The 27,243-nt window shown below is 39.1% G+C and overlaps 1 protein-coding gene and 1 long non-coding RNA gene across 5 annotated transcripts in view; one reads left to right on the top strand and one right to left on the bottom strand.

The window, feature by feature from the left end:
• Window positions 1-79: 79 nt before the first annotated feature.
• The window catches only part of Sky (GTPase-activating protein skywalker), a 43,971-nt gene continuing 16,807 nt past the window's right edge, over window positions 80-27,243 (bottom strand). The window contains exons 2-12 of one of the 4 annotated variants that reach the window (XM_076427144.1): window positions 8,712-9,184; window positions 8,021-8,209; window positions 6,484-6,608; window positions 5,744-5,890; window positions 4,823-4,957; window positions 4,504-4,722; window positions 3,983-4,012; window positions 3,012-3,098; window positions 1,268-1,426; window positions 738-967; window positions 80-365 (exon numbers count right to left, since the gene is read on the bottom strand). In XM_076427144.1, coding sequence (XP_076283259.1) covers window positions 224-365; window positions 738-967; window positions 1,268-1,426; window positions 3,012-3,098; window positions 3,983-4,012; window positions 4,504-4,722; window positions 4,823-4,957; window positions 5,744-5,890; window positions 6,484-6,608; window positions 8,021-8,209; window positions 8,712-9,078 — 1,830 coding nt within the window. In that variant the 5' untranslated portion in view covers window positions 9,079-9,184 and the 3' untranslated portion in view covers window positions 80-223. The remainder of the gene's footprint in view (window positions 366-737; window positions 968-1,267; window positions 1,427-3,011; window positions 3,099-3,982; window positions 4,013-4,503; window positions 4,723-4,822; window positions 4,958-5,743; window positions 5,891-6,483; window positions 6,609-8,020; window positions 8,210-8,711; window positions 9,185-27,243) is intronic. The other 3 variants (XM_076427158.1, XM_076427151.1, XM_076427167.1) reach the window with 3 other exon arrangements.
• LOC143210480 (uncharacterized) lies at window positions 9,054-11,184 on the top strand. Its single transcript, XR_013009262.1, has 3 exons — window positions 9,054-9,287; window positions 10,127-10,691; window positions 10,808-11,184. It is a non-coding gene; the product is annotated as an uncharacterized LOC143210480 (long non-coding RNA).

The following is a 27,243-nucleotide window of genomic DNA, read 5'->3' as shown; positions in this document are numbered from 1 at the left end:
CGGCAACGAAACATGCACACGTGGTAATACTAGTTTACTCCGCCAAGCGATTGAGGATGCATTAACAACAATGCCCGCGTTTAATGTCGCCGCGGTAATGTTTCTACATAGAGACGAAGACACTTGTATATAATGTATAGAACTCTGTACATATAGAAAAACAGAGTTGCTAAATGGCAGTAGTGAATCGAATAAATCAATGCGTCGTAATGCCGCGTTCTCCTCAAGCACCGGCGAAACCGTACACCTCCAGTACCCTAATCTCGAAGTCGCCGCTAGCACAAAGAGGTGGGTTGTTGAACGTGGAGCACCGGTCTGTCTTACCGAATCTGATGTTCTCGTCCATCCATATGGCTTGTCCATCTCTAAAAAGAAAATTAATAACATTAACAACTAAGTAAGTTCACAATACCAAGCCATCTTCGGTATATAAAACTAATAGCATTCTTTCGCAATATTTTACATAATCTCTATAATATTGAGAAGACATTGCAAAAGGATACTATAAACCTTACACACTCAAAGTGGTCTAACATGTTAAAGGCATTTTTCCTGATGGGTCACACCACTTCTTTCGTTTATAAAAGAATGATAAAAAAGTATCTTCGACCCAGAAGCTGAAAACCGGTATGATTTTCATCGTTTAACATCTCTGATGCTAGCGGCAACCAGTGATTCATTCGAGATGGAATGACCCCAGCAGTATATTTGTGTGTATTGAAAGAAACAAAAATTACCCGCCGCCAATTGTTATCATTTTAGAATCTGCCGCCATGAACAGCTCAGCCGAATGGTGGACCTTGGAATCATTGTGCGAAGAGTCCATCCCTACCCAAGGGTATTTTGCTCGTTCAGGGTACAAACTGAACAGAAACGTTTCACCTGTGCCGAAGTAGGCTTGTCTTTGTCCTTTGTCGTTTTTCATGTTTCGTTCGCACCATCTTGTGGAGCAGTAGGCACCAAACACCTTAACCAAATAAATATTTATTAATATAATATCCAAAAGAAACGGCAGAGTATATGTTGGCTTGATATTAGACTGCGGATGTTTATGGAATTTTCAATTTTTCTAGGGAAGTTTTAAGAACGTGGACTCTGTAAAATCTTATTTTCAGCGGTAGTAGTGTCTGTAGATCCGAGATAAATAGAAATCGTACTAAATTCTGTGGAATTTTATTTCCTAGCAGTTTTCGAAAATTTTTTGAAGCCATAAATGCATAAAGATCCGCAATCTACTTATATTATACGTATATTAGCATACGCTTACTTCATTGTTACAGGTCTTGATCATCAACAGGGTTGGTTCGTGTTGCTCTACCCTTACGTAAAACGTTGTCAACGAACAACCATGCTCTTCTGTTGTGTATAGCAGTATTGGTTGATACATGGTAATCCGCATCGGCAGCCAGGACCACAACGTGAACAACTAATACAAAGTAAAAAGAAAATTAGTATAACGTACACGGTAAGATTGGTATTCGTGACTGTGCAAACATTAGCTTCCGGTAATTTTTCTAATCCTTCAAGGATACAGCAAACTAAATCACAGCAGCGAATCATGCGTTTTTGACTGAAAAAGGAAATTAAAAATAACGTAACTGTAAAGCTTATAAATATAACAAATTTTGTGTAAAATCTTTCAATTACAACCGTTTCGAAGATCTTTATTCGGTATTAACGTGTATTCGACCAATGTTTCGTTCATTTCCCTCGGCTAATCATTTCTCTTAGAAATCAATGTTCCTCTGTTATTGTTACCAGAATTAACGTCCAAGTGTTTGCTATAATAAACCGAGAGGATATTCCATGCGTATTCAACGACTAAACATGAAATATTTCGTATCATTTCTACACGCCATAAATGCATAAAATTCCTCAGTCCGGTAATTCAATATCTAGTCACAATAACAAAAATAAAAAAAGAAAGAAATACTATAAACTTCAGCACATACTAAAGAAACTAAAAATGCATGTATAAAATGATAAAAAAACATTCTCCATGCAAAATGCGATAGCATCATACAAATATAAAAGTGAACTGCTACGCTATATATGTATAACTTTCGGTGAAACAAGATCGTGACTGATTGATGATGATACAGTGCACATGATATAACGGAGGATCGGCTGATACTAAAAATATACATTGACAACTACAACTAATTGCACTCTAGCAATATACCGAAGTAGTTTAGAATCACTGGCGTCGTTTTACTACTTTGTTATTGGTATTACACACTGATCACACATCAGCAGAAAAAAACTTTTATCCGACATTCGCATAAATATCACAGTAACACAAATTAATAAGGGTTCGTGTTCGGTGATGGTGTGTTCTATGGTGTGTCGCCGTGAATGCGTAAAAAGACAGAACAAAAATAACGCATGCCAAGTTAATAGCAAGGGGGAGGAGGGTTTGTGTGTGATCAAAACTCGTAGCTTGGATACGTTCGGTGGATCACGAAGCGGTGCGTCGTTCTAAATCAAATAATACACCATTCAGTTTCAACAAATAAACTGCAAGATACGAAACAACAACCTTAGACAACAACAAAAAAGAAAGAAAGAAGTATACAACAGAGGTAACAACGATATACCGTAACTACAAAAGCTGTGACAATAACTCAATCGAGAACCAGCCAACGGGTGATAAGCACGTAGCTTCCAAATGGGAGAGACAATCAAACTTGTTTCATTTACATCGGTCTGACCCATTTTGCAATTTAGAGGAACGTGTGAACGATTGCCACCGTTCGGCCAACGTGACTCTCTATCGTACACACATTGGCCACTGGTATCTTGGGAGATAATAGCAAAGATGAGAACGATGTAGACAACACTACCCGTAGTATGTACTTCGTGGTGGCTGTATGTACATCGATAACGACAATACCGACATGCCACAAAGAGAAAGAGAGAGAGAGAGAGATGCGACCAGCGTACTACAGAAAAACTCTGGCTATTTTGCGGTACTCTTTTGTTGTTTGACGGAACGACCGTCAAGTACTTACATCAGGCATGTCTAGAATCTGGGAGCATATGCTTTGTATGGGATAAACGCCCATTGACAGAGCACGCGGTCCAGGACTGTGTGCACCCTACACCCATCACCATTAAATCCATCATCATTCCAGTAACGCAGCATGACACAAGACAACATAGAACCGTCAGTTATAATTGGCGTACGGCTGTGGCTCGTCTTCATCAACGAGAATAATTTTGTATATTTAAAATGCGAAACACTGGTTAAGACCATATCGGAAAAAACACAGAGCGTACAAAGAAACGGGCCAGCAATAATCTCAACTTGTAATGGTCACTTGCGGCACGGTATAACAGAGCAGATGAATGCTCGACACTTGCTATTAACCAATGTGACAAAATAAACGGTATCGGTATGCTAAGAAAGCATAAAACATAATCGGTACGAAATCAAAGGATGCGGCGCTGCAGCGCCCAATATTCGTCAGTTTCACAGCTGTTACGACAAGACTGTTTAACAAAATAACTGCGATGGACGGAAGCAGTACACGTTGAAACTGGTTTTTAAACGTTCCGAAGGGCTCGCCTCTAATTTCTTTCAACGATCAACGACAATGTACTCTCGTAGCTCACCGTCTACATTCCGAACATCGACGTTCGTGTTCTTTTTCTTTTTTGTTTCTTTTGCAAAATGCACACCTAAGAGTCTACCTTTCTCAATGATCATAAATGTGTCGTACTTGCAGAACACTGAAAGCCAGTGAACACCTGATGAGAATAAGATCATGAATTCGGCAATAGAAGAGATCTTTGTTATTCTATTAATTCGAGAGGCGGTAACTGCAAGTGGATAGAGACGGTAACAGCGATAAAGCTGGCACGATAAGTGTGACAAAAGGGTGAGTATGAATGAAATGTAAAACAGGTAGTAGTTCAGGAACAAAAGGGCAGAGCACATGAAACTAACAACACATTTCCCAAAAAGATAATTATACGATACCCTGTCTTTGTATGTGTCTTCACATTCTTTCTGAAAACAAAGTGAATAATTGAACAGCTTTCGCATTGTTCGCCTTTCAGTTACCCTAAGAAACTATATGTTTATACGATGAACGGTCTACGTTTCTCATCTTACTATAAACATATTAAATCAACGTGAGCTATACGGGTAGTACTAAACCTTTAACACACCTGCAACATTTCTCGCAAACAAGAAAATAATCTAAACATTAAGATAATCGGCTCACATATATGCACGCCATTACAGTCATGGTAATACGGAAACAGGGCAACGTTGCCGTTAATATGCCAATGTAAACAATTCGATAATTGTTCTGACTAGAGCCCCTGGGCGCACGAGATCGACAGGATAATTTATCAAATTCGATCGCAGGCTGAGACATATCCGATCGGATTTAGAATTCGTTTCATGTACGTGAGTCCAACTCGCAAGAATCGGTATTTCGGTGGATCGACACCGACCCATGTTGGATCAAAAAAAGAGGAATACGGAGAACGTACTTCTCGTATCGTGAGCGTGTGCGACATCATCTGAATGTTGACTTGGGACTGGCTCGTGGGCAGATTGTCCGTGGACCGGGAACGAGCCAACGATCTGGATCCCGTTAAAACGCTTCTACTTTTAAGAGCCATTTCTGTGCGCAAAAATACCCTTGATATGTATGCTGAGCTGAGTCCACGTATCCCAAATGCGGTACGCAAAAACTTTGCCGGCGTCACCTGCAAAATTCAAACGCGATTACGACGTTTCCCAACTTCCGGTCTCTGCCCCGAGTATATGTATGTACCACCGGCCGGACGTACCGATCCTTTTACTCACCGGTATTTGCCTGCAGAATTTCGACAATGCGGCGTCGATGCCGTTCTTGGAAATTTCATTCATCCACTCAGAGTTTTGCAAGGATGAGTGCTTATAGAATAATAAAACTATAGCCATCGCTACTCGGTAGAAGACCTGAAACATAAGAAGAAACGAAATGCGTGATTCATCGATGGAAATACAAACATGACTTAATTACTGTGGTGATATGTATATCTGGAACGGACGATGCATATTAATCCCGCTGAAGAGTCTCGCATACTGTACACAGACTAAAATTTTCGAGTTTAATACAAATGTTCCCTTGTATTTTATAAATTTGCACGCTCGATAAATATGTAATAAAGCTCCGCAGTCTATTTAGAATTGTTGAAAGCATCGACTACTTCTGTATTTTTCGGGATACTTTTAACGGGAGCTCGATAAATCTTCTTGTAAAAATCGATCTCTTACTGGCATACGGTCAACACTCGAGTTTTGCATTCATACTATTCCTGGAAGAGCATTTCTTGTATACAGGATGTCCTGATGTCGTTCGGAGCAATTTTTCCTTTGCGAAAATGTTCTCCGCGGCTTCGTTGAGAAATTGTTAACGAACCAATCATAGCGCGGCTATTGCGGACGGATTACGGCTCGGCCAATGCCAACGCCACGTTCAACGGGGTCTGTGCTCTAATTGGTCCGTGTTCTTCGTTAATAACTCCTTAACGAAGTCCCGGAGAACATTTCCGCGGAGGAAAAAGTTACCTAAAACGATCTCGGGAAACACTTCTTTGAAGTACAATATTTTTGGGACACATTGTTGATATATTCTACTTGATATTCTTGAACAGGCGCCAAAATTTTTCAACGAGCTCGCAAGAAGATGCAATAAAAATCGGAACACTGAATTATATTGCGCCGAATTCTACGAATACTGACCTTAATGCCTTCGTGTAGGAAACAGTCCATAACCCTGACTAGATGTTGGAATGGAAGAAGCTGTAGTATCCACCAGATCCAATCCATGTAAATTCTCTCCGCTCTTGATCCCGAGCAATGCCTCGCTAAATGTACTGCAGCCGATTTCTGCAATAGAAAGCGCAAGTAAGAATTATATCCCCTGATGTTGCTATTTTCCAGAGCTCTCTCGCTTCCATCGTCCACCAACGCATATTTCGCTTATCTGGCACTTTCATCGACTTCCGAAGAATTTTCTCTGGCGTTCTCGATCGAAATAATAAATCTTTTCGCCTATGCCTATAAAATATACCTTCGGACGCAGAGAGCGGTCCGTAAATCTGTCAAATGAATTCAGATAGAATATATATAAAAAAACTTTTATACCGTGAGAATATGTACTGCCTTTTTTTGTCACTATTCTTGCCGGGGTGCGAAATAATATAAGCATGTAAGATTCATCGATCAATTGTTCCGAATACAATTTCGAGCCAGGAAACTATAATTCGGTTCGGCTGGTTCCAATTTGCCAGAACGCACTGCGCCGTTTACTTTCAAACATAGAGGTCCACAGTTCCGAAAACGTGTAAACATTCTTCGCGCATATATTCGTCATATATTATAGGCGCGCGCGCGCGAGGAAATGTAAATGGTTTCAGGTGAAACATATCCAATTAGTCGAAAGCATGACTCATCGATTCGAGATTAGTAACTGAACGTACCACGTGTTTTTTGGTGATTTGCTCGACAGTTTTCCAGGTAACTTCGTACAGAAGTTTGGTTTGCGTAATGAACATTTTGTCTTTAGCAGCGACCAGGCTGGCCATACAATGATAACACTCCTCCTCTGTAAGAAAACGTATTTTGTGAATATATATTCCGATTTCGAGCTATTAATAACTGGGAGCATGTCCAACCGCGTGTCTACATCTTTATTTATGCGATAAACCAGAGGAATCGACGTGCGGCACGCGATGTGAATTTCCATTGTGCTCGAAACGAACCAAGCGAGAGAAGTGTTGTGTCCCATCCGAGCAAACTGTTTACGTTAGTGCTCGCTTAAATTTTCAAGATCTGTTACACACTTCAATTTGCACGACCCATCCCCCCCCCCACTCTTCTCCATTTCAATGATTACGATGGTCAGCCTATTCCTCCTCTCTTCCATAGCATAACTACGCGTCCCCATATACAGGGTGTTAATTTGAACTCGAACACCTAAATTATTTCCGTCACTATTAAAAGTAAGAAAAAATAACTAAATAGGATGTACGTGGTTTTAAGGCGTGCATCAGATGGTAATAAAAAAAATCCTTTGAAGGTCATTTTAACGGTTTTTTTTTGCATGTTAACATGCATTTTTCATAGCGCAATGTGGTAGGCGGCGCGGCGTCAAGATGAGTTCAACTACCTACACGCCATGACCTTGAAGTGATCTTGAAGGCGAAAAAATCAGTTTCACTTTGAAGAATACAAAAGTAATAAAACGAAAAACGCCTAAAAACCATGTACATACATCCTATTTATAGTTATTTTTTCTTACTTTTAATAGTAGCGGAAATAATTTAGATGTTCGAGTTAAAATTAACAACCTGTACGTATGCTAAATTTCGAAAATAACACATTAACCCCTTGCCGTACCATTTTCTTTACAGTTACAGTGATTGAAATAATGTCTTCATCCCCAAGAATGTCGTAGAAGAGAAAAGAAGCATTATATTTGAATGCTTAAACATTGATCACAAATGAATGAAATTGTATTTCGTTCAAGAAAGGCAATATAAAGAAATGTTGAAATTCCGTCATTTTTGGCTTGCCATTTTAAACGTGGACCAGTGGATTGCTGAGATTTTTCTGATTAGAACGAGCCCAAACACGACGTAAATCGGACTAGTTTCATAGACTTGATGCAAGTAGCATAATCGAGGATATACGTATGGTTGCTATGTATGCAGTTTCTAAAAGTAGACCGATTTACGTCGTGTTTGGACTCGTTTTAATCGGCAGAATCTCAACAATTCACTGGTACCACATTTAAAAAGGTAAGGCAAACTGAATTTGAAATTTTCTTTATTGCACGTTTATTTTTGCATCCTTTGGAAGTGTCGAACTTGATACATACTCGGCCCCTCGCTGGCTCGGTCGTCAGCCCAGTGGTGGGAATAAAACTTGAACAGTTACGATAGACATCGTTGCGACAGTTACGGAGATACATAATACTGTATCCGAACGAGATCCAGTTATCCGAATAGTACCCACCTGGCATGAAGTGAAGAAGAAGCGCTGTGATCGGGTATAGCGAAGGACTGTAGGTGATATCGGGACAAGCGTATCCCAGTACAGATACAACCCTGTCTGCGACACTCCTGCCCTTTCTTGTCAGATTGTATGACAGGCAATGAGTGCTATCCACAAACGGCGGTAGCATGATTGATTTTTCCGGCAGCTCTGCAAACATATAGAATTCGAACCGTCAGCAGCGACCGGACAAATACACACCGCCGAGAATAATTAGATTGATCTGTTCAAAGAACTGTAACAAACGTACTTGAATGCACCACCGGAGGTGGTGTAACTCTTTAATGTGATCTAGCTTTGAAAGTTTATGCAAATGCATAGCTTTGGTCGGATGGATTAACACGCTGACTTCCAAACACAACCCCCTAAATATCCCAGAAAGTCAACGTAATTTCATTCATGACACGGTAATTGTGAATTTGATTGCTAAACGAATTATTTGGAATTAAACATGAATAATAGTACATGTAGTGTATATGACAATGCGTAGTATAATATAGTATAGTATAGTATAGTGTTTATGACAAATATGGTTCATTGTGTTAATCTGTCCCTGTAATCAACCTGTTAATTTGTACGATTGATAAAGCTTGAAAAAGGACATGTTACCACGATATCTCCTCATTTATTGTATATAAAATCTAAATCGCACCTGTAGTCCCAAAAACTTGATTGACCATGTCCCAATAAAAGCCATCGAGCATGTTCTTGCCGTGTGCATGTTGACTGCAAAGAGCCGGCCAGAGCTGCGTCCTAATTCCGTTGTTCAATGGCCACGCGTTCTCCCTTATGACCAGCTTAACCTCCCTCTTTCTGCCAGCTTGTAGGAGCGCATTGACCTCGTTGAAGGTCTTTAGCGCTTGTTTCTTGCTGGTAGGCGACTCCGGCTGTATGACGATGTTCGTCGTGTCGACGTGCGGTGGAAACGCGTCATCGATATCGACATTCGCCTCCTCCTCGAGTACCGACATCATATTCGGCTGGTTGTCCATCGAGGAGGGTGTCTGTGTGACTAACATCGCAGGTGGCGAGACTACGGCGCGAGATTCTTCTTCATTGTGCCGTTTGCCCTTACCCTATGACCCATGCTATTTACGTCATGTCCTGGGATGTTTCAATTTTCATCTGCAACACAACGATCACAGTTGGAATTAACACACAAGCTTGGATTAAATATTGTTCATCTGTACTCTAAGTTGGAGGGCAAGCCATTGGAACGTTGAGCAAGGTAAGATCTGTGGTTGTCGGGAAGAACATATTGCCGTTTACAGTTTTGATCCAGGCATGCACAACTCGTAGTTCCAAGTAGTCACCAGCTGACGAGCAGGGTTGCCATATTTTGCGGGTACCGGGCATCGAGCCCCTTACCCTTGCGCCCCTCGCCGGTACCCGCAAAATATGACCACCCTGCTCACGAGCCAAAACCCAGCTCGGATGTATGGTAAGGGAACCCACTAGGCATGCGAGTGTAGCACAAGTTCACACGCGCATATACTCTATCCAACGAGAGAGCAGTACCGCGTAAAGACCAGTTTTCGTTTGTCGCTGCGCATCTTCGCCCTAATTGGTTCAAGAAAGTGGGGAGGGGATAGTGAAGTGAGAGATGATAGGCTCGCTGCGCCCCCACCATCTTCCAAGCTGCGCGCAACGGTACTGTTCTATCGTTGGATATAGTGTAGTTGCAGTTCTCACGAGCCGAGTCGAGAGCTCGCGCTCCCAAATCGTCCAGTTGTGCATGCCTGTTTTAATCGCTACTGCTTTCACGTAGGACATCGATTAAATTGCATCATTTTCTTGAGCCCCCCGAATTTGTTTTCATGACTTTTTCTGGTAAATACGTAAAGTACAAGTACAAGTGTTTCCTTAGAACCACAGAGATAACGATGGACTCGTGTTTCAGAGTTTAGAGGTCGCGACTTTGTTCAATAGTAACTGATGTAAAAAATATTTTACAAAAATCCCCTCGTCTACAACGGATTAAAAATGACAAGAAATTATTAATTAAATTCCACGAAGCGATAACTGTTTTCTCCGATGTTGCGTATACAATGTAATGTTTATTTCCAGACAAGTCGATGATCACTGTTATCGGTCAACCAAAAATGTTTCTCGTTAACTGAAATCGCCCCGAAGTCGAAGAAAATCACATGTCCCGTGCGTGAGCGCTTGCATATTATCAGCCGGCGTTGTCCAATCGTGGCAATTGTTTACGATTCCAAAAATCTTCCGTAAACATCTTTCACATAATAACTGTGACCGTAGTGAACCGTATCATCCGTTTAGTCCACGATACATTTAATCGCGCGGCCGCGGCTGGTCCGAGCGCAAAAGAAACAAGGGAATAAAGGCAACGAGGGGGAAATTATCTGAGCCAACGCATTTCTCGCGATACCGTATAATGCACGTAGTTTTCGTTGACGTCGCGCGTCGGTTTGTTGCGGTACGTTTGGTCACTCTTCACAACCGAAACCATTTGTCTTCTGTAAGGATGCCAGGGTAAACAAGACTCGCCGAGCGGACGTCACTTGTGCCGCCGAACGACGATCGTGTCGTTTTCTCATTCGTTCACCTAACCGGCAGATAATTCTTAACTGTCTAATACATACCACTGCCCGAATCACTTTGATATCACGTGAGTTGTCATTTAACTGCGGATTTCTATGCGAAATTAAGATTTATTAAGTATTATAATATATGTATGTACATCGTAACAAAATGTATGTAAATTCAATTTTGTTATTTTTATAGGGCAACACAGGTCAGCCAGTTGTAATCCTCGATAGGTTTAGTGTAATAGTCTTCCAAGAATAATAATCATCAGCTAATTTTCCGTTCTATAATTATTTCCTCTGTAACAATTTCAATCGCAGAGGAAACTGGCCAAACATGGAATAGTATCCTAGTATAGCATAGTGCTATACCTAAGAATCTAACAAATATAATAGATATAGATCAACAAATTCTTGGCACGCTGCTGATTTGTGTAGTAACTGCATACCTGAAGCGACGTATCTTAAGAGGAAAAAATAGTTAATATAAAAAATTTAGTAGTATACCTAACTGATTTTTAAGAATTATTTCTAGAAGGTGTAATGGACTTTTTTTTAATAAACTATTTAAAAGTATTTGTTGCGTACAAGTTAAAAAATGTCCGAGTAACAGCCTCTCTCCCAGAAGTTGTAATCATCAAGCGATTTTCTCGGACTTATCGGTTTAAACCACTTGCTTGGATTTGTTTGGATTTCTTTTTACTGCTCAAGGATATACATACCGAGCTGCTATAAACTCTTATCGAGTGCATCAAATCGCTTAATTACCAAAGATCAAAGTTTTGAAAAGTCTTTAGTGCTGGAGATGAAAAGGGATTATGTACTACAATAAGAATCCCAATAAAGGAGATCTTCAAATCAAATGTGCCAGCTCTCGGTGATTAAGCGAGTGGAAATTTTATGCATATATGGTAAACGCTGAGCGAGTGACATTTAAACCGGTAGTCTAATTCTCGTAATACGAGAATTTACATAATTTTCCTTAAAACACTTGAAAATCGCCAATGAAAGGACGCTGTTTTAGAGACTGTTTAAGAACGCAAAGCGCGCCTTAAATCTCTTGATTTTCGATGAAGTTTACTACTTCACGGGTATACAAATAGAAAAAACAACATTGAAGCCTTCAGACCTTTAACTACGACGGACGACAGAAATTTGATGACGTGTGCAAAAATTTAGACATAGACTTTTTCCACTTTTTCAGGCCAAATAGACCATTGTGCGTCGTCGCGTCGAAATCGCTATTATTTTTGCACTAGTCGAATATAAACACATTGCCGATGTCTTTGGACCAATGAACCACTGTACGAAGGACATGCATGACAATAAGCTTCGATTTGCGCGGGAACGAGAGAGTGTCGACCAGACAATGACCTCGACGACGTGTTTCTAAAGGAGGCAACCAGCAGGAGACAATGGATATATAATATCGCCTATAATTAGCCACGTGAAAGCTGTCGCTAATAATAAGCAAACCAGCCAGATGCAAAACCGCCAGTGCCGGTGATCGCAGTGTACTTAACGGTTATTAATAAAATGCACCAGTTATCTTACCGTCATAAACACGCTTAATACTTATCAACACACCATGTGCGACTCGGGGAACATTACTGTACACAATCCGTAGATAGACTGCTCGGCAGATAAAACATTTATGACAACGCCCGCTGCGCTGCGCCGCGCCGCGCCGCGCGCCGTGGAGGCTGCAAGGCAAACAGAATTCCCTTATCGTCGCGTGAAATTAACACAAATTAGTAATCTTGAGAACGAGGAAACCTATTGCACGCTGCGGCGCTACGTAAATCCTTAAAACTTCTACTCTTTGATGCGTTTTATTCACTTGCACGGTAGCCATTTTCTATTGGTACTCGGACAAGTTATTTTATCGCTTATTACGGTAACGCCTTGATCGAAGGAAAAACGTCGGATCCGTGCTGTTTCTTAGATCCTGTGGTTTTTACCATTTCTTTGCGACCTCGCCGAAAACTTTCTGCGTACATATGTACAACGGCATGTTCGAAACTAATTATGGTAATACCATAACTACAGAAATTACTTTCGACAAGATATCGACGCAAATGATACTCTGCACTATTGTAATCTGCAGTGCTGTACATACGAAAGACATTTTCTCACATCGCATTCTCGTTGTTTGTTTATAAATTGATTTTAAACCGTATTTCCCTGTTTGTTTTCATCTTTCAGGGATCAAGATGAACGTTAATCACATCTGAAAGACTCCAGTTTCAATATTTGTCAGAACTACGTCTAGTCAACTACAATGAATGTTCTTCAGCAAATATTTGTTCAGGGTAACAAAGCACTCCGTGATCGTATTTCCCGACGCATGATAGGTATATCTGAAAATCCATGGTTGCAGCATCTATCGCACGTGTGTTTCGTCGACTAAATTTGAGATCGATCCCGTAACAATTTTCCAAGTGTGCGTTCGGAACTCTGCAGTTCTGTTTATTCCACACACTCGTTTCTGTTGTATTTCCTTGAAAAGGGTGATTCGTTAATAACTCGTTCACGAAACCACAGAGCACATTTTCGTAAAGGAAAAAGTTATTTCAAATGGCCTTGGGAATCACTCCCTTCATGGAAGTATAACATTTTTGGGATACTCTGTATTTTGAATAATGGTAGAGCAATTTTTAGTGGCGAATAAAGGTTAAATTGGTGTAAAGTCAGGGTGTAAAATATCAGAGTGAGAGGACACCCCCGCCCCGCCCCGCCCCGCCCCGACCCGTTGCGAATAGAATCGGCGACGACTCGCGCTTCCACCCCAAGCGATAGAGGCTCGCACGGTTGCCACGGGTAGATGGTAGATAAATATTATTGCAGCTCCGGAGCGCGCACGGAGCACTTGATAGTATAAATATATCTCATCGGAGGTGATGGCAAACACGCGAACTATACGCGGCAACGTGCCATTGTCGGATCCGTAAAGCAAACAAAGATCGGGCGAAACCCGCGCGGCAACTGACAAATTTGCATAATTCTATTAACGCGTTCTCCTCCGTTAGATCCACGACGCGATCCGCGGCCGCTCGATCCCAACGATCCCACCTCTCGTCCGGCCGCGCAATCGTCGCCGCTGATCTAACTGGTTAATTAGTTCAATTACAAGGTGGTTGTTTCGTGACTCGTTATCGTTCGCTCGTTGTACGGATTGCTACCGATTTCTTGCCACGAGGCTGCGTAATCGTTTCGTCGAGACCATGCTCGCTGAGATCGGATTTTTCACGTTTCTCTGATCGATACTCGCTTGATCGAATTGCCCGGGCGATTATTATTCACTGTCAACAAGCTGGATGTCGTCATCATTGAAATGTATAACCGTTCGGGGACCGATTAAAGGTGCGATTTCCTTTGCGCGTCTGGACGCAGCGCGTTTTGTTGTCCCAGCGCCTTTTATACTCCATTCGTCATACATACATACTCCATCAGAACTGCGTCTAAGCGAGAGCCACTGCGCACAGTGGTCTATTTGGCCTGAAAAAGTGGAAAGAAAGTCGATTTGAAGTAGTAAATTTCATCGAAAGTCAACAGTCTCTAAACAGCGTCCGTTCATTGGCGATTTTCAAGTGTTTTAAGGAAATTATGTTAATTCTTGTATCACAAAAGCTTTTCAGGTAGGTGTACAGAGGACTTTCGCACGGATTTCATTTTGTGTTATCATCTAAATTAGTATAGTTATTAATATTTGAACATTACCAATATAATTCTGTAAGTTTTTTTACTATTACAAAACTTTTTTATTGACGATTTTGTTATAGTTCTGTGCGAGTCTGGATGCTCTTTTTGATCTCATTACATTCGGTCAAGATTTCTGATTATAAGCCAACAAAATTTGATTCCGACTACTTATGTCCGAATTGAAATTTTATAGCTAATTTAGTATTAAGCGTTTAGCATCGTTTCGCGTACGCCTGTACGTTCGGCTACGCTTCGCTTCAAACGAAGAAGAAACATTATCCGAGAAAGAAATTCCTGATGTATTTTCCGATGAAAATTAATGGTAATAATTTTAAAATGTTCTTATAATATACCGGGTGAGTGATTTAAAGTGAAACAAACGAGTATGAAGCATTTTGGAGAAAAATCTTTCAGACAAAAGTTGTATGGTTTCGAGGGGGGACATAAAACCGACTTCTACTTCATGGAATTTTGTTGAGATTGCTGGTTCGGCAGTCAAAGCGTTGAATACGTCAAGTGATTAATAAAGCGATCCAGAAATTGAAATGCTTACATTAAAACCCGCTTGCACTTCATTCGAACTTAATAGCAGATTTCCAAGTGATCATCTTAAATAAGTAGATAATAGCCTACTTATAAGAGGATATCTACGTCTAACGTTTCGAGGATTTCAATATTTAACAGAATGAAATTCAGATTAGCCCTTCTAATATCATCTCGGCCGAAGGTTCTTTTCAGAGACGACGTTATATTCGGTGTCGTAGCAGCGTCATTTGCGCCGTCGCACGGTAATAACAATTAGTACTATCCGAGAAGGAAAACGTGTACGGTTCGTTAAACATCCAGCGAGAAATTTCTCGTTACAATTGTCCAAGTGCCAAATATGCGCACGCGGCTCGCTAATATCACCGTAGCCTTGATTCCAACGATCCGCCGGAGTTATCATCTCATTCTCTTCCTCGGATCTTGTTGAATAATTCATGCGCTCGCCAAACGCGTGATTCCGCGAAGGAATAGCCGGGGCAGATGTACATATATTGCGATTCTGTTTCCCGGGAACGGGGGCATCGGTAAAAAAAGGTACCTGTCGCTGTCCGATCGATATTTTGCGATTACATACTACATAGTTACTCTCGAGAGGCCGAGCCGGGCTTTCGCTAAATTATTCCCGACTGAAATTGTAAGAGTACGAGCCGGAAAATTACGGAAATGTGCTTCGGTTATAGCGCGGACTGCCGAACTAGCAGCGGTAAGAATTTGTCAGAATCGATGTACAGTGATGTCTCGATACATGCGAAAATTTCGGGGCCGAAATCGCTTCGACTGTGCTTTTCACTGACAATAATTGATTTGTGGCAAAGAGTGCAGCAACAGTGGTATTCTATTCCTGCAGCATACTGCGAAAATATAACTTCCAGTATGCCTAAACGCATTCAAGCCACTGTCAACGCCAAAGGCTTCTGGACAATGAATTGTGGTGCAGAACCGATTACACGAAAACAAATTTTTATTTGTCAAAATAATACTATCATCGTTGTTTACTTTTTTTTTTTGAAAAGCTGAAATATTGTACTTAATACTGTGTATTTTGTTTTTTTTTTTCATTCTATATGCAAACATTAAATGAAAACACACTTTTGTAAAAATATCGTTTGTGTGTTCACTTTTGCTCCTCACTGTATATGTATATATGGTTTAAATGAAAAAAAAAATGGGATACACGTGTCATATATTTGAACTATTAATTTTGTAAATCTGGGTAAATAATCGTGTGATCGATATGTGCGATGATTCGTGTGCCATGTCAGTTTTGAAAGTGTTGCTAACAAGATACATATGTAGTATTAAAGCTGAAATAAATCCCGTGTGTGCGTGAATATTTACGCGAGACACTTTGTCGAGAACATCTGCCAGGATAAGTAGGATTATAAACAGAACGGATGTAAGCCGAAGACGAAATGCTTTGCAAAGCTCGCAAGTGAAAAAGTGGAACCTATAACAGAGCTAAATGCTATTTTGCTTGAGAAAATGTATGAATATAATGAATATATTGCGGGCAACAGGAACTATTCCAACAACGTCAATGAGGATGCTGACTATCGTTTAAACGCAATCTGGAGTGATGTGCTTCCACCTTTTTAATTGCTCATCTGATCAATTAAAAAGTCTGTGGTAGACTGGCAGTGATCTGTGAGTATGTTGCTTTAAATAGACGAGCATCATCAGACGCACATCAGTATCAGCATGTTAACAGGCCTCTGATGAAGCTAGTCGAGGCGTTTCGAACATTTCTCAAAGCGACGCGGCTTACACTTTGAATTTTGAGTAGTAGTGACTAGTGACGCGGTATGTACATATTACGTACGACCCTTGGTTATGTCACTTTAGAAAAAACGATGGTTTTTCATCGGTTTTGCTTTAGCAACTGAACGACTTTATTCACGACATGTTTTCACATTTGGAGATGTTCATTTCAGGGAGTGGCTCACATTTTTTATATTGAAAAATGTTCATCAATTATAAGATCGACCTTCTGGAATATGTAATGTATTATTCAATACATTATTTAGTCCCTGAACGAACGACTTTACTGAAATCTGTAAAGATTTACTTTCTTGCGAAGAATTCCACAGAAAAATACAACACCACGAATTTTGGATTAGATAAACAGATCAATGAAAAATGATCCAAATCTCTGAAGTGCTTTAACGAGCTAGAAATTTGTACCTTCCACGAAGTCGAGTGGTTCAAACGAATTTTTTGTATATCACAAAACCTTGTCTGGTCCAGATTAAATCTACACTGGCCTTAAGATTGACCTGACAGATTGTAGTAGTATATCTTTCTTCCTTAGAATGAGTTTCGATAAAGAAACAGATTGTTGGTGAATCAGATCTGATTAAGCAACATGCGATAAATACGAGAAATCGATCTAACGCGCGATCCCGTAGATACAATAAAAATTCTATAGTTAGACTAGTTAGAAATCACAAGAATACATTCCGTATCAAATTAATTAATTTAAGAACCAAGTGATCGTGAAGAATGAATATGGACACTGATCGTGTCACATAATAAAATATATAGAAAAACTGTTTAAAAACCACGCTTATATTAAAATGCACTAAAAATTGACATAGATTAGGAAAATATGGGATAAAGAGGCAAGAAAATATTCTAATTGAATAATAATAAGCAGCAACGAGACTGTAAAATGGAAGTTTTGCTGCAGCTTATGCAGCGATAGTGTACATCGGGCGTCATCTGACCGAAGCAATCTCCTAATTGCCAATTTTCTAGAATCTTTACCGTTCTAGGCTACCACACTTGGCTAAACGGAACCTACAATTACTTCATTAGCGCTTGATTAACGAGTAATTCGTGTTACTTAGACTTTTCTCTCGGGCTTTCTGGAGATCTGCGAACAATTTGCCAATGGTTATGCAACTTCCTTAATGAGCATAATCGTGAACTCGCTTCAAATTATCCATATCTTCGTAATACCACTGCACTTAATTATATTACGCAAACTCTTCGCTTGTAATAATCGTATATTATCATAACATCAATATTATATGTATAGCAGCTGATAATGCAATCATATAGCATTAATTCTTCTTCAGTGTTTATTAAATTGTGATAGTCTTGCAATTCGTAATAATGGTAACAATTCGTGGCGAATCGTAACAATCTTTAATTAATTTTAATGATTGCAAAAAATGTGTACGTTCATTTAAATGTTCCTGAACAGAACCGCAATGTTTTGCAAAGCTATATTCATTTATTTATTAAGAAGCAATTATTAATGGACATTGCAATTACATGCAACCATTCTTAAGTATCGAACGATGCATTTCGATGAGAAATGCGAATACTTTCATTAACAATTTAGATCACGTCACGTCCATTTCCTATTCACTGTTAATCCAAACTTTTGTTCTTAATTTTCTAGAAAAGGTATTTAATGTTTCAAAATTGATGTTAATTATGGCGTTAAAACGTGACTTTTTTATTCTCACTACTAGGGGGTTCCCCCCCTGAGCGGTCGATCGAGCTACAAAGAAATTAAGGTATTAGGGTGTTCAAATTGGGGTTTTATGATACTCGATGTATCATTCTCGGGTATGGAATAGCATTGGTACAATACAACCATTTCGTTTCCTGAAACCCGATACCCCCGAGGTTCTCACAACAATCGTGTATTCGCAGTGCTGTTGCTTTTAAGATTCAATTCGAAGGTCTCTCTCTCTCTCTATCATTAAATTCATTAAAACTTTATTATTCATTTACTATTAACCTTCGTAAGGCAATCTGTGGTCTCGGAAACCCCAGCTTCAGATTTTTGAAAAAAGAAGTTTTATATGAATAAAATTTAATGTGTTTGTTTACTGCTTTTCCCGTGTTATTCCTTATCCCAAATTGATTAAAAACGAGGCTATTTATGAAATTCATTTGTCGGGGTCTAAGAGACCCCACCTTACTATTTACATACGTATGCGTTATTAGATCTTACCTTGCGATGGTTAAGAATTAGAATATTCCGAGGAAAAATAATGGTTGTAGGTATGTATATTAAGAATGATTGTTCCAAGCTACAGGATGCTATAAACACAATGGTCTAAATATAAAGAACGCTTCTGTGCCATAGTAATTGAATCCATAAGAAGCAGCCAGCAGTCGAAAATTGTTCTTTCCTTTATGAAGGTTTCAAATGTATCTCAAGGTCAATCTCATATTTTTGAAATGAAACATTACATCTCTTATCTGTTAGGATGCGAGGTCAAGTTCATCGGCCTAACCAACAAGGTCATTCATAGTCCCAACACACATGGTAGCGTAATCTTCGAGGTACATCGACTTCACAAGGTGAAGGTCGAACCACTGACTATCAATTGCGAAAAAACGATAATACACGACGTACTTTTACGTACGCGTTGCGTATGATCTTGCACCACGAGTCATTGAACTCGCTTTAAATACACTTCTCGCATCATACGACAAAAAGTGCAATGCTTTATTAACATTAGCACTACCGAGAGCCCGTTCAAATGACGGATTTTTTTCTTTTACAATTCGTCAAGATATGAAAATGTATTTTCTTCAAGGAATTTTTTTCTTTGCTCAAGTTCATGTTATCAGAAATATCATATAAAATCTGAACGAATGATCCTGTTGTTATCATAATTATTATTATTATTCGGACACTCTCACGGAAGACGATAACTTTTTAAATATTGGTCCGTATGACTGTTGGACTTTTTGGGAAAGCTATACGATTAGTTTAGACTTTAGACATTAGTTTAGACATTTTTTTCCGAATAGATTGATAAAATTTCCAGAATACGCATAATTGACACAGATCTAAACGAATTACATTCTAACTTCTCAAAGAAGATCCAAGTCGTGCGATCCGATATTAAAAAATGTATCGTCTCTTTAAGAGTATCCTCTTTAGGGTGTCGTTTAGGGCTCGGTAGTTCTAGCGTTAAACCACAATGGACAATGAGCTACAATGAAAATTACATGACACGCAATACCTGATACATGATAGAAAATGGCGGTTTTTTTTCGTCGACGAAATGCAACCGTTTCACTTGGTCCAAGATATATTTTTGTACATACTTACATTGTTCGAAGGAATGCGAGAATTCAGTCCGAGATCAAAGAGGGAACTCTGTTAATCAATTGTGCAAGATCTTAAAATAAAACCTGCACAGACAGAGTATCTGATTATCAAGACATCGAAACTGGAACTCGACCGAACCTGAGACCTTTTCCTTTATGTATTACGAATACAAGTCTCACAGAAGACTCGGCTCCGATGGCATCATTCCAAATCACATGACACCAAGTGCTCTAGCTATATCCAAGTATTTTTTTTCTCTGTCTCACGCGACATCGCGCTATTTTAATGAGATGTATCCGTTCGTTATAGGCGTTGTAGTTATTTTCAAGCTTTCCGCGCGGCTTGCTCCGTGCTATGTATGTACCACGGCATTTCAGCCCCTAAACTAACCGATGCAAGTGATGTGGAACATATGTATACATAGTAAGTAGTAAGGAAACTACTAATAGTAACGATAGCTATCAATTTTATGAGATACTTTATTTAACGAAATATATCTTAACAATTAGTGAAAGTAGGAAAACTTTCAAATAAGATGAAAAATCGGACCATCAAGCGATCAATCCTGAAAGTTTGATCGCGCTCGAGCGACTCCTGTAGTTATCGCTAGATTCGACCTAGAGGACATTATTGCTTCAGCCAGTTCAGCCTATACGCTAAAAAGTTCTCACCATACGAGTTCTATCGGCGCTGGGAGTAGACACATTCATTCATTTCATTCACCTTTCGAACAGGTAGCGCTTACCTTCTAACGGGCTCTCTTTCAACGGGGGTTCGTTCGAGCGTCTCGATTTTGCAACAAGTCAGCTGATTCCGATGCCGACGGGCAATCAGCTGTTTGCTCTTTCATAGATTTTTGGCGTGTGTATCGGCCAGCATCTCACGGCCTATTGGACATTCAATCGATAGCCGTGGGTAAACAGGCCTGAACGCGTTACGCGGATGTTACGTTTTATGGGCGAGCTATAATTACGCGACCATTAGCGTTTAATGAAATGCGGACGAATTGGCATCATTGTGCAATGATTCGCGGGTCACGTCGCTGACCGGAAACGGAGGAGAAGTGTCGAGTGTGGACATACTTGTACCGGTAATCCTCGGACTATATTTTATAGAAATATTGTATAATTGCAAATGTTCTTAGCCGATTTGTAATCTGTTGAAGAACTATGTATAATGTTGTTCTTCTTGTTTATGGCAAAAGTCAGTGGATGAAACACAAAATAGTGAAAACAAAAAAATTTACAAATACTGTCATATGTTTGTCTTATTAAAATCGTTGAATGATTGTTAAAGTTCGTGCCAGATTTGAAAATGAAGCACAAGCGGTTACACCCGAAAATAGAAGTTTTAAAAAAAGTTTTCGAGGTCTCTAATCAACTGATATAATATTTAGTTTCAACGCGAAACGATTCGGGGAAATATTAACAGTTCTTATCTTGCCTCGAGGAGATTGAAAACTAAACTGTGCATACATAATTTGTTCGAAAATTAGCTTTGGTCCTCGGAGCGTGTAGAAAATTGAATATGAGGCGACAAAATGAAATTCAACGGGAAATATTCGATCAAAATCGGAGATGTGATTATTGAAAAAATGATTTCAGCATTTATTAGAAATGAAAAATATTATTGCAATTATTGCATACATTAGGCAAATATGATAGAAGAATTAAACATACATAAATAAATATTACGAAACAGTGAAGAGAGACAGCGGATTTTACAAACAAGATTACACAAAGATTACGTTACATTGTAATGAAACAAGGTTGATGCTAACAAATACATATAAATAAAATAAGAAAGTTCTCGATTATTGTAACATAGCATGTGTGGATGTATTTTTAAAATGTTTTTCACACCGCGAATATCAAGGGGTACCAAAAGCTGGCATAAAAGTTATCGCTGCGAGATAGAAATAACTATACTTGACTGCAGCAGACCGCTCATCTGCGGTCATAAAAATTCAATCATCGATTTAATTGCAAATGTTACTACCTCTGGTTATAGTTTATATAGCCGTTTAGTAAATTTCAGATAATAAAGTTAGAAGATAAAATCGTACGTGCTCTGTGTTGTATAAAAATAAGTTATATAATTAATGTGTAAGTAAAATAAATCAATTATTGGTAAAGAAACAAGGGGAAGAGTACAGTTTCTTTTTGAGCGAAGTTACGATGATGATTTCATGTTTATTCTTTCTTTGCCAACTTTACATGTACGCTGACGTACGTGCATTATTTGTTTCGATATCCTGGCAGCTCGAGCACGGTAATATGTATCAAGCAGAAACAATAAGCCAGTCACGAAGCTTCTCATTTGCAAGAGAGAGAGAGAGAGAAAAAATTACTAATCTTTCCTATATTTTACACCACGTGTTTTCAACGAACATGAAAACACGCTCTATTATAGGTCAGGGCAACTTGCGGCTCGCGAACCACAGACGCCTCGCCTCATCCTCCCCACTCCTGGATCTTCCCTACCAAACTCCTGTGGAGTGTAGGAGGAGGTTAGGGAGATTATGATTATATGGTATATGTATAATATGAAATATCTAATACATAGAGTGGGGGGACCGGTACACTGGTGGTGGGAGTTGTGAATCGACAGCGGGGAAGAAGTTGCCCGGGTCTGCTCAATTATGTTTCCCATTACTTAGCAATATTTCATCCAATTTCGTCAAACTGAAAAGTGAGACAACACACGAAATTTGTGTTACCAGTGTCTTCTTATTAAGAATGATAGGCAATTGTTCGATCGCTGTGACTGATAAACAGAAAAGAAAAAAATATTAAACGTTTCATTGAAGAAACGTTTCCCGTCGGAGCATTGTCATCGCGGAGTTAATTATACTTCCCTCGTGTCGATGATTTGCATGCGAAAGAATCGATTCGCAGCACCATACATATTCATCGTGTGTTTCGCTTCCGAACAGCCTGTATCGACGGTTGAAAACGCTGGTAGCTAACAATAAGATTATTTCGTCGGGACGTTCAATCGCGATTACCCGATGTGACTATTGGAATTAATTATAGTCCCCGAGGCGAACGTGCGAACGGCGGTTATTATGACTGATGATGCGCGTCAGGTCTCTGAAAAAACAGAGTGCGAGAGACACTAACGAGAGGATAAACTACTCGGAAGGATTAGCACTTATTAGACTACCTAACCGGCGAGAGTCTGTAGAAAATATTTGAGACCGCGAGACTGTGTTTACGATTCAATGCCGTTTCCAGTTCTAACTATAGCGAGCGGGTCAATGAGTGCCGGAGACCTTGCGACCTTCTTTCTTTCTCTTCGGGCCCTAAAACCTTGCACGCGTTTCTGACACGGAGGCGTGGACAGTTTCAGTGGCAATTGGCAATCCATCAGTCTCGAAGATTCCATAAAATCAAAATCATTTATGATTCAATTAATCAGAATACATAATTTATTATTTCTTTAATGAAATAACCACTGAATTTGTGAGACTCACAACGCCAAGGTCTCTCTCGATTTTATGGCATTTTGCAGATACTAATTGGTACAATGAATACATTAGCATTGGAAAATTAATTTTCAAGTCTGGACAAATATTTCTGTCTCCTATTTTTCAGAGACGCGACATTCAAAGTGTTAAACGTGGTCCATACAGAGTCGCTAGACGAGGGGAGGGAGGGCGAATTCACGAATTCATTTAATAATTATAAAAATAAAGTAGAAAAGATCAATATCATTTAATTTCTCTTCCGTAATAAATTGTATCAACTCATTTTTGCAGCAAATTATCATAATCCGTTAACCTGCTTGATTTTTTTTATGTGCATAGAGGCATCGATATGCGTCAAATCAATACAGTTGCATCGACCAACGATGGCTAAGCGGAAAACATTTTTGCATCCTCGTAGCGAGTATTAATTTTGCGAGACGTGTACCGTGATGTGCACGATAACAGCAGCAGCAGCGATGGGCCGCGATAAGCGATCAGCCAGCATCCATTCGCGATTTCATTTCGCAACGACAAGCGATAAAAATGATTAATTGCATCGAATTGATCGATGGCGATACGACCGTTGCAAACATCGTGACTAGTGCAAATAACGGCAGATACATTTTCAGTGAAATAACTGTATGTTACCTAATAAAAAATAAAATACACTAATACATACTCTACAACTTGAGGCAAAATTGACTACAAAATTGAGGCAAAACCGCCCCCACCATAGCGCCCACTGTCCCCTTCCAGTGAGCCACGAAATAAAAAGACATCCCGGAAATAAGTTTGTGAAAGTCCCATAACAAAAAATAATGAAAAATAAAGAAGTTTTTTCGGCCACGCGATCCGTATTTCATGCTGTCCTTCTCTACGTTGGGCTTTCGTTTGAACTCTCGGCGCGGTCGCACAGTGGTCTAAAACGCGAAATTTAGTGACATTTTGGTATAACTTCTAAGCTATTAAAGATATCGACGTGAAATTTGGGGTGTAGGATATTAACATGTAATCTTTTTTAATAATGTATAATGTGGTATACTTTTCATTTATGTAATAGTTTTTTTTACTATTTTTTAAACATATTTACAAATTTAACAACTTTTAGCAAATTTTTTTGAAACGGAATACATTCAGCTTAGTCAATATATTATTTTTCTAAATTTTTGAGAAATCGCTATTTGAATAAAATTTGTTTCTTGATTTTTTAAAGCCTCCGGAGAAAATTTATCTGATCCTTATAAATTCACAATCTATAGTATTCTATAGTATCTGTATAATGCACAAAGTGAAATGTAAACAATAATAAATATAATAAATTCAGATTTGTATACGGAACGCCTCCATTCTTAATGATAACGAATAGCAGAATAATAAAGGAAGAAATGTTGAACACGGAAAATAGTTAACGTAATAAATGTCCAACTATTTATGTACTTACCAAATATTAGTGGAACGATATGTTTTATCACGAACGAGATATAACAAACAATAAATATAAACGCAAACACGCAATATAACAAACACAAATTATATAACAAATACAAAATATAAATTACTGTAAACAACGTATGACTCGTGCTGAGTTAAAGTATGTTGCAGTGAGTGTGTGATGATGAACGAAGTGACAACAATATAAGTTTGGAGTAGGCGTGAAATTGACGATCGGGCAAACCAATTCATCGATAGCATTTTTTTCTGAATATTGATGGGAGAAACGGTCGTATAAGATGATTGTTTAAAACGTATACAACGCGTTCGGAGAATTATACTTAATTCTCCTTGTATATTAATATAAACTGTACTAAACGATGGTATAATACTGAACTAATGCATAAAGTATACTGAGGTACGCACTAAATATAAACTGCACAAAACTTAAATAAAAAGGAAAAAACATATAATAGTATATAACGTTCAAAAAATATATTGTAGCATAGCATAAAGATTTGAAGTGTTTCAAGTCTAAAGTGTTTCTTAGTTGTCACGGAGTCCCGACGATAGATGCGAGCACCAATACGCACAGCCGCATGGACGGCTTTAAACAATAATAACTTTTGATATAGGACGATCTAGGAAATGATTTTTGCATGACTACATAGAGGAAAGAAAGTATGCTGAAAATATTCCATTTTGTCAAATTCTATGACCTCTTATGACTCAAAAGATATTCCTTGCGAAGTCTTGATAATTTTGCAAATTTTCTTCATTACATTTAGTGTAACATTTTTAATGCATTACAAATACTAATTTTCAATTGACAAATAGTAATTTACAGCTGAAAGATAAACCTTTCATTTAAAAAAAAATTGGAAGGAAAATATTAAAAAGGATCGTCGCGGTCGGCGCGGTCGACGCGGTAGACACAGTCAGAAATATAATGTCGGTATGCGATTAGTTGTCCGTGCAGAACACAGGCTGTTTAACAAGATTCTGTGATTCTGTCAACGATCTATATTGGGGCATTGCATGCTTATCTCATATGTTGTTGTTGTGAATAGTAAAAAAAAGAATTGCGAAGAAGTCGGCAAATACTCGACACAAGAAACTTCCAGAATCACACGGTATTACTCATCTGATAAGCCACTTTTATCGCGCCGCGGTAACTCTAGATAAAAATCTAATATCTGAAATCCGAATTATTTTTATGTATTCACATGACAACACGTCAATCCATAAACAACGATATACTTGATACGATGTGTTACGCATTTTCAGAAGATATTCTTATTTCGCATTCTACCGAAACTATTCTTCAAAATTTACATATAATTGTTCAAATAATGTTCAAACAAACAGAATTACACATTGGTGTTTTACGTCAGCCACGGGGGCAACTTCTTTCCTGCCGTGGGTGTGAGTTTTGTGGGGTGGACACCGGAGTAGGGGGAGGAGTTTCAATATACGTTATCGATATGAAAGAAATCACAGCTCACGATGAGTCGACAATTTATTTGTTACAAAAGATTATATTTAACACGTTTGACGACGGCGCGTGAGCCACCTCCGTAGTAATGACCATAAGGTGGCTCACGCGTCGTCGTGAACGTGTTAAGATAATTATTTTTACATTAAACCTACCGAGCACTAAAAGCGATTAAAATGTTTTAGGTTGTAAATTTTTGATAAGACTCCATTGCGGCAAGTTTCTCTTACAAATGTGTAGATTCAACCCTAGAACGGATGACCATTGCTTTTTGTACAGCCTTACGGTGCAAGAAAGGGATAAGAAAAAGGAAAAATGTGTCCGACAACGAGTGGTTTTAAAGAAAAATCGTTGAGTTCGGAAACAATAGGTATTGGGAGCTACCGGAACCATTATTCATCTGATAATCTGCTGTTATCGTACCGTAGTATTTCCAGAGGAGAAATTGAATATCACGGCCGCAAAAGTAAAGCAGGAATGACCGGGTTCTTGTAGCTAGTGCGCATTCTATGCGACTTGAAAGAAAATGCCATGAACCTCGTGCCACGATCGATTCCGTTGCGTGCAACTACACCCACACGGAACACGTGCGAAACGTAATACATACCTCCCAGTCAAAACGGGCAATGTCTCTCATTGGCTCGAGATATCGGTTACACATACTCCGGCTATACTGCTTTATTATATGCCAGGTGTGCAAACAAATTCTTTTAGACTTTTGGGTAAAACCTCGTTAATAGACTGCGAATGCATTCGTGGAAGAAATGAGTTGATGAAATACAAAAAAAGAAATTGTTTAAATTATTGAGAGCGGAAATCAATTTTTATCGATACAGACAATTTGTATTTTGCATAACAATCGACCGCCTACTCGTTTACACTAATTGTAAGCGTACTAGCACTGATTAAATG

Source organism: Lasioglossum baleicum, chromosome 1 (assembly GCF_051020765.1).
Source record: "Lasioglossum baleicum chromosome 1, iyLasBale1, whole genome shotgun sequence".
NCBI lineage: Eukaryota > Metazoa > Arthropoda > Insecta > Hymenoptera > Halictidae > Lasioglossum > Lasioglossum baleicum.
The sequence above is the reverse complement of the archived record's forward strand: the minus strand, read 5'-3'. Positions and strand labels throughout refer to the sequence as shown.